The sequence below is a fragment of the Conger conger genome, chromosome 7 (assembly GCF_963514075.1).
Source record: "Conger conger chromosome 7, fConCon1.1, whole genome shotgun sequence".
NCBI lineage: Eukaryota > Metazoa > Chordata > Actinopteri > Anguilliformes > Congridae > Conger > Conger conger.
Window position 1 is genome coordinate 32,162,445 of NC_083766.1, and position 18,209 is coordinate 32,180,653.

The following is an 18,209-nucleotide window of genomic DNA, read 5'->3' on the forward strand; positions in this document are numbered from 1 at the left end:
TATATCATTGGGAGGTCGGACTGCACAATGGGAGCCACAGCCATCCTGTTTGACTGAGATGGACCATGCCTGAAACTTGGCAAGGCAGTTATTTTCCAGTGGCAGACTTATGGAGGGAGGAAGGAAAGGGAGATTACTTTTCCAAACCCACTGGCAGGATTTGGGAGGAATTATGAAGTGAGCGTGATGGCTCGTACACAAGGGGACTTGAAATGCCCGAAGAGGGAAGCAACTTTGGAAAACAGCAGGCAAATCCAAAACTGTGGAACATTTATAGACAGTCATGTGGCTTGCAGTTTACTTAGTCTGTTTAGCTGACATATAAAGATGTATCGTTTGCACAAAATTCAGTTCAGGAGACATAAATCCTTCAGGGAAGTATGGAGAGCTTATTCCTCATCAAAAACAGATTGGGGGGAAATGGTGAGCAAGATCAACACAATCTGACACAAATCAACACAAGCTTGAAGCTTAGCCAAAGAATTTATACACAACCACGATGTAAATACAAAAAACACAGTAAAACACATGAGTCACGGTCATGGCATTTTGGTTCTTGCTTTCTCCTTAGACTGCCCTGCAAGTAGCGCAAGCTGTCGCCTGCCCTCAAACAGAAGAATGCTCGCCGCCATAGCGGAGTTTAGACTGTCCACCCCTGAAACCATGGGAACAGTGAGCCGTTGGCCGTCAGTTCTCTCTGCCAACTCAAGAGCTTCCAGGCTGAGTCCATGAGTCTCACCACCAATCACGAGTGCAGTGTGACTCTGGACCCAGTTAGCATGGTAAAGCTGGCTCTCTACGGTTGGGAGAGAGAGCTTGGGGCGTCCTCCCTCCTCGTCCGAATCGGATTCATACTCAGTGTCGTACTCCTCATACTGCATGTTCTTGCTGTTGGGCCTGCTGCTCACCCAACCGTAGTCCCCAGCTTTTTTTGGAGGCCCGTACGACTCGCCGTCTCCATCGACCTCCATCCCGCTGCAGTTGTCAGCCAGGTGGACAGTCACTGTGGTCGGAAGGTAATTTGGAATCACTTCCCAGTCCAGGTTGGGAATGATGGGAACACGGAAGTGGGCGCCCATCGCTGCTCGGAGTACCTTTGGCTCCCAGACATCCACGCAGCCTGTGTGCAGAAAATAACACAGGGGAAACAGCTAGTCAGCAGTCTGTATGCAGGCAATGTAACTTGGAAACAAAGCAGTATATTTTCCATTAACCTACTAAGTTAGAATTTCCCTAGCCTAATTATTTTATAGTGTATTCATGCAATAAAAATATTGCATTGACAGCATTTAAAATGACACCGTACTGGGCTGCAGGGTAATTCACAAAGTAAAAGCACAATCTGCATCAGTGAGCACCCTCTGTCGAATCTGACCCATGCCAGCATGGCCGGCATCCCCAAAGGGCTTTGTGTCGCTCAGGGATATGGGAGGGATACAATGGGTAGGGATATAACAGTGTTGATGGCACAAGCAACTCCTGCTGGCTGTCTGGGCACCCATGGCTAGCTCTCTCTCTGCATGAGTATGAATGGGTCTCCTCCTTGCATGGCTGCTGTGTTAAAAGCAGCAGCTGGCTGGCTGGTGCGTGTTTTAACCACGGATTGCCTTCACTCTCCTGAACCACTAGCAGGGCCCATATATGAGCATGCTCAGACATAGTTCGCAAACTGGACATTCCAAATTTGGGTGGGATTTAACAGACTAAGTATTATAATGAATGTGAAATCTAGACAATTGTGAGTGAGTTTCTGTAAATAGAGTACATTCGTGAAAAACTTTGCTGAAGCAAAGTATAATAGCATTCGGCAGGAGCTCCTGCTGCTTCAGTGCCTGTGCTGCAATGTATTTTCTTTGCTGCGCTTACAGTAACAGTGGTTCGCTAAGGTAGCTTTAACCTTCCTCGCCCCGCCTCTGGCCTGTAACCCTGCTGAAAGCGCGGCTGGCCTACCCTTGGTTAGCAGCACGCTGTGACAGCCGGCGGCCGCAGCGGAACGCAGTATGGTGCCAGCGTTTCCCGGGTCGCGCACGTTGTCACAGATCAGGTAAAGCGGCACCGACTGGACCTGGGGGAAGACCAGCCGAGACGCATCTGGACGCGAAAATATAGCTGTGTGAAAACAGAGATGCCAGTTAGAAATGACTGAAAGGACATGCCATGTTATTTCAGATCCAATATGGTCGCACCAATTCACTGTTACTAGTATGAATAAATCCAACAGAATTATTTACCAGCAATCAAAAGTGGCAGATTAACATTGTGTAATTCAATAAATAGTCAACCAATTAAATTTAAATATTAAGACCAATTAATGCATAAACATATACACTCACCGAGCACTTTATTAGGAACATTTTTACTTTATTACACCTACTTATACATGCGATTATCTAATCAGCCAATTGTCTGGCAGCAGTGCAATGCATACAATCATGTAGATACGGGTCAGGAGCTTCAGTTAATGTTCACATCAACCATCAGAATGGGGGAAAAATGTGATCTATGTGACCTTTGACCATGGAACGATTGTTGGTGGCAGACAGGGTAGTTTGTGTATCTCATTAACTGCTGATCTCCTGGAGTTTACAAAGAATGGTGCAAAAACATAAATAAATGCAGTGAGCAGCAGTTCTGCAGACAGAAATACTTTGTTAATGAGAGATGTCAGAGGAGAATGGCCAGACTGGTCAAAGCTGACAGGAAGGTGACAGTAACACAAATAACCACACATTACAACAGTAGTATGCAGAAGAGCATCTCTGAACAGGCTACAGCAGTAGAAGTCTAAAGAATATGTCGAATATATACCGAATAAAGTGCTCAGTAAGTGTACATTTTATTAATTATTCCAACATCTGAACAGTGCATGCCCCAGGTCTCTGGCTAAAAATTCCTAGCGCACCCATCACTCCTTGTGGTGTAACGAGGTCGGACCATATCTTGATGTCCTCGAATTTCACTTTAACCAGGCTGGCGCGCCTCAGCTTGTCCAGAGGCAGCTCACGCAGTCGTTCCACTGTACTGAAGAAAAGTATCTGCGGAATGGCCCCAGCCGACAGAGCATCACAGATCAGACGCTTCCCTTCCAGGAGCACCTTGCCCTGCTGTTCCCGAAACTTCCTGGAGCGTGCAACGCTCACAGCTCTCCTGTAAAGGCAATAATATACTGTAAAACCCCAAATGCCAGTCTAACTAATCGAGAAGTCTCAACTTAAGTAGTAAATTGTAAAACAAGGTTTTAACTTAAAGAGGAGCGATCACTTGAATAAAAGATATTAAGTTGCCCGACTCAAATGATAATTATTTGTTTTATAGTGTCAAATAAAGATGTTTCCAAAAAACAATACGGTATACAGGTGAGTTAATTAACGATTGCAAGTTTAACATTTAAGTTCACTGATGTGATGGTTAGCAAATACAATCTAAAATGTAGACCGTGATCAAGTTAACTAACTTCATCTGCGTGGCTAACTCATTGTATTTTGCCATTTACGAGATCCAAACAGCCAGCTAGGTACTCACGCCAATCTCTTGTCGCCAGGGAAGACCTTCTCGTATCGCAACCCTTCCAGCTCACCAACAACAGAGGGTTTTTTTGTCGTTGCTTTCGCGTCTTGTTTAGGTTCCCTCCGGAAATCTGATTTTACAAATTCAGCTTTCTGTTTGTGTTTTATACTGCTCTCAGTGCCGGACTTCTTTGCAACATACGTTTGTTGACGCTCTGACCGCTGGTCAACGACTCCGACATCGTGCTGTTTTTTTTCTATTCGCTTTTCTGCTTCATTCTCTGGGTACAACACCTTCACGGGTCGGCGTCTTAATGCGCGTACGTACCTCTTCAAATCGATACAGGGGTTCTGTTTACCTGTCATGAATATAGCTTTTACTTCTGATGCCAAGGGACGACAGCCCATGCTTCGCATGAACGCCGCCATCTTTTTCAAATAGGCATTCGATTGATTGCGTCTAAACGTGTTTGTTTCACCTACCAGACATGATATGCAGAGAGACAACCAAGGGATCAGGGATTGACATTCCCCCTGAAGCTCGCAAGCTCCAGTGGTTACCGGAGGTATTGCAGGGTGTTAAGCCTCTGATGCCAGTATTTCCCGACTGCACATTCAAATCTATGGATTTACTAAGAATTTACCCTAACGAAATTATTTACCACAAGTTTAATTCGTGATGCAGACCTACACGATGAAATAAATAGCTATGCAATCAAAATAATAACCAAGGCATCCTTATTCTAAAATTGCACAATTCCATTCCTCATAGGCAACAGCGCAATATATTTGAACATGAACATGAACATGAATCAGGAAATGTTGTTTCCAGACTCAAATTCCTCTTCAAAGATAGAATACATTTTGTTTACCTGGGAACATAATCTCTACATAATAATATGAATCAGGTTGTCATTTCTCTTCAGAGAGATTAAGAGAAAGTTGCAATTACATTTTGGAACCAATTCAATGAATGCCTTGTCAAACGCTCAGTTGTTCTACAACACAATGCAAGCAGTGTTTTAACCAGTCTGTCAAAAGGATTGGTATGGTGTCTAGCTATCAAGTTGCAGGTATCTACATGCAATTTATTGGGAATGTAAAAAACACCATTTGTTTGTCACTCATGGACTCCTGTTAAACACTCAAAATGCTTGTCTATCCTTAACAAAAGACTTTAATGAGTAGCAGCACACAATAGCTTCCCCATTTTAAAAGACATATTTGAAGTGTCACTATGCAATATCTTTACAATGCTCCAAATAGTGTTCATGTGATAATTAACTTTCTTTTTTCAATATATGTGATCCAGGATATTTTAGACAATCAGAAGTTTATGACAATCTGTGACCTTTAAAATGGCAGGTATTTGGAGGCTTATGGTCTAAAGCAAGAAAACATGCCAGGTAACTGTTAGGGCCCCAGAGGTTACACATGTGTATATTGTCAGATTATTTAAAAAATACATTTTATATAATTTTTAGCTGGAATTATTTATTTCCTGTGGCTCATGCAAAATAAGTGCCAGCAGACTTGTCATGCATTCATGAAAAGTACAAATATTGCGTATTTCAAGACACTTTGTCAGTTGGAATTAATACTGGTTCACACAGTGGGACCCCAGGACCACAGCAGACCCAGCAATCTACACCATATAAAGATCTCATCTCTCTTGTGCCACTGTATGTCAAGATATGGGTTCACTCAACTACACACTGAGAATGTATGCACTGGGGAGGACCATATGTGCCTCCACTCAGTCTGCCTTGGAGGCAATACAAACAGCAGATGCGGATTCACTCAAGTGCAAAATCAGCATTTGACAAGAAGAGGCCTCTGATTCATGCAGGAATACTGTTTGGCTCTTGCTCAAGCACCCCACAATCTACTCTGTGTTTTAGCCAGTCTAGCCCAGTCAGTACTGATCAGGTCCTTGGGATAAGGTGAGCTGTTTCTGTGCTCCACACCTCAGACAGTGGACAAATGGGTTGTAACAATGATGTAACTCTTGGAATAAATGGAATTCATTCTGCATATGTGGTAAAAATCAACTGCAATTTTGTCGCATTTTTAACCAAAGTGCTTTACAATGAATGCCTCTCATTCACCCTTGGACACACCAATGGTGAAAGGCTGCCATGCAAGTCACCAATCTGCTTGTTGGGAGCAACTGGGGATTAGGTGTCTTGCTCAGGGATGATGGGGAAACAAACCAACAACCCTCCGATTGTCAGATAACCACTCTTACCTCCTGAGCTAACGTTGCCATATATGAATGAGATGTGGATGATTCTGTTGCTCACACACTGTATATGGACATGAAAATACAGCTATGAGAGCAACAGAAATTTCCATAACTGAAGTATTGATGTTGGCACTCCTGTGTCTCACAAGAGACCTGCAAAACTGGATTTGCACAGGTCCTGTACAACAAGTAGACATGAGAGTCAATGAAAGTATACTATGAAGGAAAGAATATAATTTCATTGACACTGTTTTTATACAGTTCTGTGATTCAGAAGGAATTCTGGAGGTGTAGCCTACTTAAGAGGATGGCAACACACTCTATAGCCTACTGTTACTGCATTTTACCAAGATGTTCCAGACAAATTCACAATCTCCGCCATAAGGTGACGTGCTAAAAATCTGCATAATTCAAGGCAGTCAATTATTTCAGCAATGTATGTGACATTTATTGTCGTGTAAAAAGACAGATTCAATACTGTAACAGTTACCCTGTTGATTTTTAGACAGATCACAATGTATAGGCATAACACACTTTTGCTGCGTAGCCTAACGCTGACGTTTTCTTTCAGTGATTCCATACTAAAGTGGTTGCCGTTGTCATCTTCCTGTGCTTTCTCCCCTATATTAAAAAATTAAACAGACAGTCATACTCTGGGAATAACGTATTTATCTTCAGAAATAATTCATTATTCAAGGTAGGTCAGTGCTCGGTGCTTATCAGCGTGAATATTTAACGTCGAAAACTGCATCACTGACTTGAGTCAGTACCGTAGGATGGATGGTCGTTACGTAGATGTACGTATACTATTCTATTGGGTAGCAACGACGTGGGCGGGTTTGTGATTTACGTCTGCGCTGTTGGCTACACTAACGGAGATTATCTTGTTTATGTCGGTACATTTAGAAAATACGAGTGATTTTAGACGTATGATTCACCTTACAGGCTAAATGCTTAGGCTAAACCAAGTTAATAGTTGCGTATATTGTTAACTGGAAATATGTATTCAAGTAGGTCATAGTAAAAAGAAAGCAGTGAATAGTCGCAGTGAATATCGCTTGATAACTAAAATGTCACTGATTGACAAGGCGATGAATGATAGAGCTCACAAAGTAAAAACTTAACAAATCAGATAAAGTGATGGGAGCCGATATTAGTAAAAACAACAAGGTAAGCATTGAGGAGCATCCAGCATTCTATCTATGCATTACACTTTTGCTTCATTTTCCTGTTTTATTTTTCACGGCATGAGTGATATGGATGCGTATAGCCTAACGGTACTCATTAATAACGTATAAAAACGAATTGGTAGCTACTGCTGTGTTGTTTTCGGTTGCAACCCAAAGTTAGTTTTAAAGTAATCGCGCCGTGTCTTGATACATAACGTTCCTAAGTTTTTTCTTGACAAACATTGTATCGATATCAAATGCAGTAGCTACGTGTATAAATGCCGGGTTCTACACTAACATTATTTCAAAGGAACACTTGTGATCCTAAATTGAAAAATTTGGGAGCGCATCTCAATTAGGCTAGTAGGCTAGATATTCTCCTATCATTATTTTTCCAGTTAGCACACAAATTCTCCAAAATGGGAGCAGTTTAGAGCCCTGTTAAATAAATATGTTATATTTAGTCCTAGTCATTTCCATGTACTAAATGGCTTTCGGTTGAACCATATATTTGTAGCCTACTGGATTCTGAGTCTTAAAAAAAAAAAAATCAAACTGACTAATTCAACCTGTTTAATGCAGTGGAATGTTTAATGTGATGACGTACACAGCCCCTCCGGCGTTTTGTACGCTCACATTATGTAGGGCTGTATGTTGTTTTTTCCATGTCAACTTAACTGTAACTCGGAAGCATAGTGTGATGCATTTAGCCTACAGCTGTAATATGGAAAAGCAGTTGATTTGCTGTTTATCGGTCTGAAAACTGGCTTGTTTCAAAATGGATTATTTTAGTTTTCAAATTGGTGTGGCTAAATGTGCCGTGGTAAATTTGGTATTGATCGTGTGGGTCCTATGTCCCGCTGCAGGACCAGCCTCCACCAGAGGAGGGGCGCTGCACCTCAGGATGGCGGGGTTTCCTGTCCAGTGTGGGAATCTCTGTGTCTTCGGGGGTCTGTCGTCTGGGCGCACGACGCATGATCCGGGAAAAGGGTGCACCCCTCCCGAACGATCACCTGTTCCAGTCCATCCCCGGCCCAGAGAGGCTCCGGATGGAGTGGTCCCTCCCTGGGTTCATCTCCATGTTCCTCCCTGAGTTTCCACACCGCAATGTCCCAGGACACGAGCACTTCCAGGTACCCCGCTGCGTTACCCCTACACTTCAGCCGAATAGCTGTGCACACTGACTGTGTGATTCATTTAGTTCATTTTGTGATGAGACGGTTTTCAATGTGTGGAAAAGGTTGCCAAGTCATGTAATATTGCCAGAGATCTTTGGAGTATTTAAAGGAACAATATGTACACTCTTCAGGAAGACTGTTTACACACCGTGGCCATACCCTGGACCATTGTAAATCCCTTCCTATCTTTGAAAAAGGCTCACTGATAGGCATTGCCACTAGGTGAGTCGATTGTCAATTGACTCTTATGTGCAAATTATTCTACAGGGTGCCCTTCCGACTTGTTAGAAGTAAGATTAAAAAAGGCCTGTGATTTGTGCTCCTAAATCTGCTTTGTGTAAACACTGCCCTGGAAACTGAGGGAGAGCTGGGGTGGAGAGGCAGTATCGCTGGCAATAGACCAGCACGCATTAGGATTTTACTGACACTTGTACTCGTAAACACCTTGCTGATCTCATTCAGCCTCACCCTTTGTCTTCTAGGTCCTGGGCTATATAGCCAAAGGCTCCTTTGGCCCCATACTGAAGGTGAAGGACAGGTCCAAGCAGAAGACTTATGCAGTGAAGGTCAGTTCTTACTGACACCGCTTGGGGTGTATGAATAAAATGATTAATTATGTATTTTGTAAACACTCTTATCCAGAGAAGTGTGCATAATTGACACATTTTAGACCATCAATTTATGCAGAGTATACTGAGGCAGTTCTGGTTATGTAACTTACTTAGGGGTACATTGACAGTGCTGTCCGGGGATTTTAACCGGTACGAGATTAGATCTTGCAATTCATTATGCTGCACTCACACACAGCCTAGCCTTTCTGTTGCTCTGGGCGATATTGCGGACTGGGGGTGGGAGCGATTATGGACCAAGAGGGGGTGGACTCAGCTGACTATCATGGATGCGATGCATGGATTTCCCCCTCCCCTTCATTTTGTGCCCATCCAGATGGATTGGTCTAGAACAGTGGTTCTCAATCCTGGTCCTGGAGAGCCGCGGGGTGTGCTGGCTTTGTTACTCAGCACTTAAATGATCAATTAAAGCAGTTAATTACACAGTTAATCACCTCACCTGGTTTCTTGCCTCTGAATTGGTTGCTGATATTAAGGCAAAAACAGAAACCAGCACACCCTGCGGCTGTCCAGGGCCAGGAGCGAGGGCCACTGGCCTAGAGGCAGCTCAGGGCCCTACACCGAGGGCCGCAGCGAGGTACAATAGATTCCGCTAATTCAGCTTTTCTAGCTGTGAGATGTCATTGCTTATATCATCAAAAGTAAAGAATCAAAAATGGACACACAAGTAACTCCAGCACTAAGTCATGTGCTGATCGTTAAAAAGGTACTTTAATCCACTGGTCTGGATGGAATAATTCCGGCTGATGTCAGCTAATGCAATAATACATTTATTAAATGCAGATTCAAATCTTTGTCCAATCACTGGCTCACATGATGATAGGTAGTCTGAGGTGAAATTAAAACCATAACCCCCTTTGGTTTGTCATTATGGCTACTCCAGTTAAAGAGGGTTCTATGTAACTCATTTGCATGTCTTCTATATTTTTGAGTATGTGTTTGTGTCTGTTTGATACTGAGTATGTGTTTGTGTCTGTTTGATACTGAGTATGTGTTTGTGTCTGTTTGAAACTGAGTATGTGTTTGTGTCTGTTTGATACTGAGTATGTGTTTGTGTCTGTTTGATACTGAGTATGTGTTTGTGTCTGTTTGATACTGAGTATGTGTTTGTGTCTTTTTGATACTGTAGGTTATTCCCAAATCTGAAGTTTTAAGGCAGGGGGTCCTAGAGCAGTCAAAAGAGGAGGTCATCATTCAGGTACATCCCAGTTTGGTCCTGATGTATTCTTCCTGCTGGAGGTCACTGCCCCCTCCCTTCTGAGGGTGTTCAGTCCTGCGTGTCACTCTTCAGGAAGACTGTTTACACACCGTGGCCATACCCTGGACTACCCTGTGTTCACACAATGGCAGGTTTTTCCTAGACAATATATCACCCTGAAAATGTAAACCCAGTATCGCATTGGGCCATTTTGGAGGGACATGGGGGGGGGGGTTTGAAATGCATTATTATAGATTTTAAACAGGCACGTGCATTCTGCGTTTTACCACTGCCAATGCCATCAATACCAGTCATTCTAACTGCACTGAGGAAAGTAGTCTGGTAATGACCAGGTTTCTAATATTCCTGTGTGTGACACCTTCACCAGCATTTTCTAGTAAAGTGTGAATATAAGGTTATTTCGGTCACTTTTTGTTTAAAGTGTTTATTATCCTTAATAGCAGACTAAGAATTCAGCACGTTTAAGACAAGTTCAGAGTATGGTGCTTTTGCCAACAGAAAACACTGTTAGGGAAAAATACCACAGGGTGATATGTTTCAAGGTCTATAGTATGCAGGGGTTACAGCCATATTCCCCGAGGACTGAGAACAGGTTTTCCATCCTCCCTTTACCTGGGAGTCAGGTGTGAATACAGTCTGGCCAATCAGTAGCTCTAATTGGATTTGATGGATTATATATAAACCTATCGGAAGCCTCCATAGTGCCCTTGTCCCCGGGCCTTGGCTGATGTTGACTACGCCTGTGTTGTTGTACTGACTGTTGCTTTGCAGCGGCAAGTGCGGCACCCTTTTGTGCACGACCTGCAAGACTGCTGGCAGACCCAGCGCCACCTCTACATTAGTGAGTGACTCGCGGCGCTTGTGCCCTAGTCTAGCCCGGTAACCCCTCCCTCCCGCCCGCCCTCCTGTGTGCTGGCCCCTGTCCTTTCTGCGCCTGCCACCAGGAAGGGGTCCCTGCCTCCCCTCCCCAAAGCAGCTCTGTCTGACCCCCCCGCCACAGCCCTGCTTCCTCAGTCGCTCCCCATATCACTGCGCGAGAAAGCCAGGCCACGGATTCGCCAGTCTCCCTAGCTCCCGGAAGCGGAGGACGGAGATGCAGGGCTGTAGTAGGGTGGTAGTAGCTCTGTAGTACAGCTGTGGTAGCGCTGTAGTAGCACTGTGATGTGAGTAGTGGGGCTCCTTCGTGCCCTCAGACGCAGCGTGGCTAGACGTTCCCGAGAAGCTCGCCGCGCATCCAAAGAGCGGCTGCCTTCGCGCCTTTGTCTTTCTGTCCTCAGTGTGATTTCTCATTTTTCCAGAGTAAAGCAACTCTCCTCCCTGTGCTGGCTCCTAGACCTAGTGTCACTGTCACACTGCTCAGTTTATTGGCAATGTAAGAGTTGGATAGTTGTGAAATTATGAGAATATATTCCATTATGACGTAAAGAAACATTGAAGAGTGAGGGGGAGTGACTGTGCTGTTGATGCTCATTTATTTTTTCCACAGTTAGTCCTTCCAACTGTGGTCCAGGGAATAACTGGTTCTTTGGACAGTGGAAGAAAGCTGCCAGGCAAGGCCATATGGGAGCCATGCACAGCCTTTGCTAATCCCAGGAGTCTAATACCCCACTGGATTATCTGCCAGTCTTGGCTCTTGAGCCACAGTAACTTTTTCCATTCAGAAGTAATTCAAGGCCAAGCCTGGGTTTTCTTCCATATGTTGTTGGTTAGTAATCCTACCGAGCCGCCTCGGTAGGATGGGGTGTTTGTGGGCTGTTTGTGAATGAATATGGGCTGTTTGTGAATGAATATTCTCAGTTATGAAGGGACGATACTTCCAGCATGGGTAATATTGTGGAAGACAAAGTGTTGCCCAGCAACTGACGGGCTGGAGAAAGGGTAGGAGTTGCTTTAAGCTTTTCTGTGTTTCGGGTCTTCAGGTGTGGCCAGAGGTTGGTTTGTGCATTTTCTCAAACCCTGAGCACTCCTCTACGCCCCCCCCCCCCCTTCCCCACTCTCCCCCACTGTCGCCTACCCCTCCTGATGCCTCAGACCAACCCCTGTAGGGCGGCACTCTGTTTCCCATACTCCCTCACTCCCTCTTAGGAATTACCACTTTATCCCTGGACACTGTCACCTCACCCTGTACCACACGTAGCATCTCAGGGACAATGCCAATATATGAGCCTGTGTGTAAATGGGTAATCGTTCACTTCAGCTCTATACCATGAAGCTTACATGACAGTATCATAAACATGGCATGAAAACTGTCCTAACCATTCATGACAGCATATTACAGTTTATGTTATGGCCAGTGTCTTAACACCATGTCATCATGTCTGCAGCATGTACCATGACTGGTTAGGAAGAGGGTTAAGCCATTATGCCATGTTTATGACAGGGTTTATGTATTCTTTATGGCGTAAAAGTCAAGTCCAAGTGTTACCAATAAATAAAGTGTTACTTTGGCGCTATGAAGGCCAAACAAAATGTGTGACCATGCACGATACAAACGGGAATTTGACATAGAGCCCACCAAATGTCCTCATGGATTGCAGAAAATGTGGAAAATAGGCACAGCATTAAGAACAAATCATTTAGAGCATTGGATTCAGCGGTGTGTACATCTAGGGGTAACATACCTCTTCATGAGGAGGGATATATATAGTAGACTGCTGTTTTTGATGATTCAAGTGTCAGGCAATTGGCAGCAGATGTGCAGAAATACCAAACAAAATATAAAATCACGATCAAAACGATGTTTTAATGAAAAGTCTTGAAAGTTAGAGTGTAAAAGTTGAATACATATTAGTAGGACCTTGACAGGGCATACTTCTGATTGAGTTTCAGACCCTGTGAAATTCCACTCTTGGTTGTCCATGTGATCTCCTCCAAAGCATGTGATGTGAACTTTCAAGTCTTATACCATGCAACCTCTGTTTTGTGGGTGCCCAATGGACTAGCAGGTCGATAAACCTATTGCTGTTGGCACATGGTTCAGGCAGTAGGTCTAATAGGTGCTGATGCTGTTTGTATTGACTGGTCAAAAGACAGTTTCAGAACGCCTCTCCAGCGAGTTTTAAATTGAGTAGATTCCTTTTTCCCCAGTGTGGGCTGGTTTTACTCCAGGACCGTAAACCGCAGAAGAAGAGCAGAACCATGCACGCAAGTGATCTACACTGTCCATGTTAAAGGCACAGACAAAGACATGGAAGATGGATTTGAAGCTTTTATTTTGTAAGATTTTGATGGGTGGTCTGAACTGGATTGGGACAGGATCAACACCACAACTGACCTTTTCACTACCCCCATGATGCCTGCCAGAGGGGCAGGGTGTGTCCTTCTCTTCCCAGTCAGTGTGTGACAGTGTGTCTTCCCCACAGTGTGTGACTACTGCAGCACCGGAGACCTGTACACCTACTGGATGATGATTGGACAGTTTGACGAGGATGCGGTCAGGGTGTTTGCAGCAGAACTGGGCTGTGCTCTCGGTGAGTATAGTCGCGCTCTTTCTGGAGTTGAGATCAGATTAAATATATTGTATTTGTAAAGAGCGTTGTACAGAGAACTGTCACAAAGACACTTCACTGAATAATGGGCAAAAACCAGACCTGAACCCCCAAAAAGCAAGCATGACAACAAGCAGTAACCCCAGTGAGATAGGGTATAGTCTTGAGCATTGAGGTACACCCACGGTCTGAGAGACCACTGTTTTGCTCTCAGTAGAAGGGTTCTGTCTTTTGTTGCCGACAGGCTTCCTACATGACTTTGGAATCATTCACAGGGACGTCAAGGTAAGAGTTCTTTCTGTGTAGATTGATTGTAGATTGTTATGACGAAAGTATTGTTGCGAAAGTTAACATTTATTTTGCTTTTGCACTAATTGCATGTGCACTTAGTATGTTTATATTGTAGTATGTTACTAATGCATTTTGTTACTTTGTGTTTTTTAAACGGAATACACCTTTATGTGATCTTTTTGCTTTGTTCATTTTAAGATGGAGAACATCCTCTTGACTGACCAAGGTAATGACACATACACTAAAACCAACACTAGAGGGCAGTATAGCCTCTATAATTACGGAGAAACGTTCTGGAACATTCTGACTCCATGGTCTTTGGCATCATTCATGTAAACACAGTGCTCACAATTGAAAACGCTCAGCAGAAATACAGATAGACAATTATTAATGAAGCTCATTTCTGTTCTATTATAAAATGTAGGTGTCTTGAAGGAAACCCTTTCTGTAACATATTATTTTGCAATGGAATTAACACGTGAATATGGTGACGCCTATGTTTTTGCTGTTCTGTGTGGTGTGATACAGGGCACCTTCGATTGGCTGACTTTGGACTGTCCCGTCGCCTGGAGCGGGGAGGAAGGGCCTTCACTATCTGTGGAACGATCCAGTACATGGGTGAGAATTTTACTGGCTGAAATTCTATTTCACTAATTAAAAACTAGGTGTTGATATAATCCTCCCTATAATTGATTTTGGAATCATATTTGGACATTTATAAATGGCCATATACTGTAGATTGTGTGAAGCATATACAGTAATAAATGACGCAGTTCAGACTAGCTAAATGTGCACTTTTCTCAACCTGCACAGCCCCTGAAGTACTGGGTGGGGGTCCCTACAGCCATGCAGCTGATTGGTGGTCCCTGGGCATTCTGCTCTTTTCATTGGCCACTGGGGAGGTGAGGCCATACACAACTGCATGCAATTTTCATTGTGTGTATATGTTTTTAGTGCAGTGCGTTTGTGCATTATACGGTTATACATCTGTGCTCTCCTTATTGTTACTCTTATTCTACTCAGTTAGTTTATTAATTAACTATTATTTATTAAATGGAATTCCAGCATTGGCAATTATCATCAGGTTCTGTTAAAAAACATGTCTCACCGTTCATTAAATTATGAACACAGGTACAAAGTAAGATTGGAAGTGATGAGATATGTGAAAGTAAGCGCTTGTTTTTTGGGCTGTCTCTGCTACTCCTCTCTCTGAATAGTTAGGCCAGCTTTGGGCTAGAGGTTAGGCCTACGCTTGAAGTGAATTGTAATGAGTAGGGCTGAAGTAAGTGGGTTCTGTTTCCCAGTTCCCCGTCCCCCCGGAGCGAGACCACTGCAGCATGCTGAGGAGGGTGCGCAGCTCCTCCTATGAGATGCCCCGCTCCTTCACCCCCCCTCTGGCCCTGCTGCTGACTGAGGTGGGCACTCCCTCGCCCCTGGGCCCCAATATGAAGACACGTACAGTAAAATGCGTTGTTGTTTTATAATTATTATAGCTTTATGAGCGTTTGTTTTTTGTGTTTCCGTAACTCCCGGCTCTTCTCGGTTGCCGTGGGCGACGCAGCTCCTTTGCAAGACCCCCACGCGGCGCCTGAGAACCCTCGAGCGCTTCAAGAGGCAGACGTTTTTCCGGGGCACCTCTTTCGACTCCCACCTGCTGCAGAAGACGCCCATGGAGCTCATCCTGGAGCTGAAGGAGCACCCCGAGCGCACGGTCAAAGCGCAGCGGGGCCTCACCCACGAGGCCTTCCACAGCTTCGACTGTGACCTCCTGGACTCCCCCATCAGCCCCACAGACCTGTGCCCCGCCCCGGTGAACTTTGACCCGAGCCATGGCCCCACCCAGAGCACCATCGCAGATTCGGTCTTTGTGTAACTTTGTGACTGGTGGTCGGGGAGTCAGCAGGCCTGGCCAAAAGCTGTGAACTTTTAGGAGTCAAAATTAAGAGGTTCAGAGTGGAGGACATTTTTTATTTTTGTATTATTATTTTTTGGGGTTTATAAAGCTGTGTTCGAAACTGCATGCTAGCATATGACTCGATACTAAAGGCTGATTTTAATTGAAAAGTAGTACGAGTTGTATGCTAGGTATGTAGTTTCGGACACAGCCTACGTTAGCTCAATGATATTGAAAATCACTTTTAAGAGAGACCTAGCCAAAATAAAAGCACATACAGTTACAATGAATAACATAAAGCATAACTATGGTAAGATTTGTAGAAAGCATAAATTGAGCATCGTTGTTAATACTTAAGTGAGTAATTATTTATCCATGATGCACTGCCCTAACTCCAACATTGGGAAACTGTGCCAAGTGCTTATTTATTGTTCCAATATTTCAGGAATCTTATTCTAAACAATTTCAACTTTATATTTTTTAACATCTTCTGCCACCAGCTGGGATTATATTACCCTTGCAGCTTTAAGGTCTATGTTTGCAATAAAAGCACTAATCTCAGGTTCTAAATGCTTTCTCAGAACATTTAACCCTTTACAAAGATTTGAAATTGTTTTAGAAACATCACCTATTTTGTTAAATAAACGAGGGCAACATTTGCACAAAAAACTAAGAGGATTTATTTTCAGGATAAATTATTTTATATACAGCACAGAATTTATTTCCAGGGGTAAATATGTTATCTGAATTGTTACCTATGCTTTACCCTGATATTTTATGCAGAATATGTAGTGAATCTAATTAGTTAGAATTATATGTTTTCTGGAGCAAGCACTTTACTTTTGAAGTCAATTTACTATTACATTATTGGCATTTGGCAGACGCTCTTATCCAGAGCGACGTACAGTTGATTAGACTAAGCAGGAGACAATCCTCCCCTGGAGCAATGCAGGGTTAAGGGCCTATAGTAGAGGATATGCAAAGGACAGTGTCTCTTATGAGAAATTCAGGTACCTTCTTCATCCGTCAGTCAATCCAGAGTTATCCAAACCGCTAGATATATATTTGAAACAAGACTATCCTGTGTTATATTGCTGTTGTATTTTTCCCCACTTTTCAGGCTGTTTTCTATGCAAGCAAGCTGTTTAATTGTCTAGCCGTGTCCCAGTTTGGAATTTTTAACGGAATACCACCTCCTTTTAGTGCCACTGGATGCAGTTTGGCATACTGTCTTTAATAGATGAATGTGTTTTCATTTTTGTACATTTTAAAGTTGTATTTTTTTCCAAACCAAAACTTTTTATATGTTAATGCCATGCAGGGAAATGAATACAAGCAGACATGATGTTCGTACATTCCTGATTGAGACCACTGCCTTGTTTTGTCTTGTTTTGTATCTCTGTCACAGGCGTGTGTTTCTGTCTCAGCCTTTTGGCATAAATGGGATTTGATATTATGTAGCAGAAAAGGAAGGTGAAGATTATTTTTTGCATGTATCAACTTTGAACTTTTTATACTTCCCTGAAGAGAAGAAAGTTCCTCTTTCCAACTGATCTCATCTCAAATTTGTATCTCTTCGCTTTAACTTCCATACACTTATTAATGTGATTCTGAATCATTTGGTCAATAATTTTGTGTCACGTGTCAGAAAATATGACTGTAAATTATGACTGTACATGTCAAGTTGTTGCCACTAGGAAATGTCATCTTTTGTTTTTACTATTTGTGTTATTAAAATATTAATCATGTGTATGAATGAGGATATTAAGTTTGCTGGTGTATCAGTCAAGTATTCTGCATATTGTCATTGTTGAATGTTTGAAGGTACTGGATGACTCAAGTCAGATGAAGCATTGCAACCTGTAAACCTGCACAAGGGCCCGTATGTGTCCATTAGTACAATACAAAAAACTGCCCAAAGATTTAAATAACATTTATAGTATTTATCTCATGATCCACTGCTGAGTACACTGCAACTTCCAAGTGCTGAAGCTTCCAGGAATGATTGTTGGGATCTTTTGGTAGTCCCTGTCCCTTATAGAGAATTAAATATAACTGCTGTTTAGCAGAGCTGAATGGTGCTTTCTAGAAAAAGGAGTACCTTTGAAATGCTTGCTCATGTCTCTTGTTGGTCTGATTTTAGTGTGACCCATTTTGTGGGAAGAGCAATACCCCATAAGGGAGTATAATTAATAGGTATTAAAATAGAAAGTTATATTAAGTATCTTCATTGTTATATCATTCAAAATTGATAACAATGAAGATATAAAAAAATTAAAAAATATGTCGCATCCCTAAAGGAAGTAGCTAATTATAATGGAGAACCTCTGACTGATTCTCCACTGCCTAAATTTAAAATTATTAGAAATACCAAATCGGTTTTCTTTGAATACCTTGGCCTTATCTGTTCCCACCACACCACAGATTTCACATTATAACCAATATAATATTAAAATGAAAATGTTAACATTTAGTTTCTCTCCATAAATGTCTTCCTCTCCCATAACCATTCACCATGCATTATATCTAGGATGGAAGATTGAGATTAAATAAAAAATGGGTGGGGTACCATGCTACACAGATTTAAACC

The 18,209-nt window shown here is 42.9% G+C and overlaps 2 protein-coding genes across 2 annotated transcripts; one reads left to right on the top strand and one right to left on the bottom strand.

The window, feature by feature from the left end:
- Positions 1-464: 464 nt before the first annotated feature.
- Positions 465-4,019, bottom strand: mrm3b (mitochondrial rRNA methyltransferase 3b). The gene is made up of 4 exons (XM_061249201.1): positions 3,523-4,019; positions 2,903-3,147; positions 1,951-2,109; positions 465-1,120 (listed from the first exon to the last, which is right to left on the bottom strand). The coding sequence occupies exons 1-4, from the start codon at positions 3,933-3,935 to the stop codon at positions 540-542; spliced, it is 1,398 nt and encodes a 465-aa protein (XP_061105185.1). The 5' UTR covers positions 3,936-4,019; the 3' UTR covers positions 465-539.
- A 2,607-nt stretch (positions 4,020-6,626) lies between these two features.
- rskrb (ribosomal protein S6 kinase related b) lies at positions 6,627-17,381 on the top strand. The gene is made up of 12 exons (XM_061249777.1): positions 6,627-6,921; positions 7,787-8,053; positions 8,581-8,664; positions 9,857-9,925; positions 10,718-10,787; positions 13,309-13,416; positions 13,679-13,719; positions 13,924-13,951; positions 14,254-14,343; positions 14,539-14,627; positions 15,030-15,140; positions 15,287-17,381. Exons 1-12 carry the CDS (start codon positions 6,892-6,894, stop codon positions 15,596-15,598), a joined length of 1,299 nt encoding a protein of 432 aa, XP_061105761.1. The 5' UTR covers positions 6,627-6,891; the 3' UTR covers positions 15,599-17,381.
- Positions 17,382-18,209: the final 828 nt, after the last annotated feature.

What these genes read in the sequence shown, in the direction of transcription:
- mrm3b (XM_061249201.1), bottom strand. Translation starts at nt 3,935, where the DNA reads ATGGCGGCGTTCATGCGAAGCATGGGCTGTCGTCCCTTGGCATCAGAA. An exon ending in CCTGGCGACAAGAGATTGGC is followed by an intron (nt 3,148 to 3,522) that starts GTGAGTACCTAG and finishes TTGCCTTTACAG; the next exon opens with GAGAGCTGTGAGCGTTGCAC. An exon ending in TACACCACAAGGAGTGATGG is followed by an intron (nt 2,110 to 2,902) that starts GTGCGCTAGGAA and finishes GTTTTCACACAG; the next exon opens with CTATATTTTCGCGTCCAGAT.
- rskrb (XM_061249777.1), top strand. Translation starts at nt 6,892, where the DNA reads ATGGGAGCCGATATTAGTAAAAACAACAAG. An exon ending in ATATTAGTAAAAACAACAAG is followed by an intron (nt 6,922 to 7,786) that starts GTAAGCATTGAG and finishes GTCCCGCTGCAG; the next exon opens with GACCAGCCTCCACCAGAGGA. An exon ending in AGAACTGGGCTGTGCTCTCG is followed by an intron (nt 13,417 to 13,678) that starts GTGAGTATAGTC and finishes TGTTGCCGACAG; the next exon opens with GCTTCCTACATGACTTTGGA.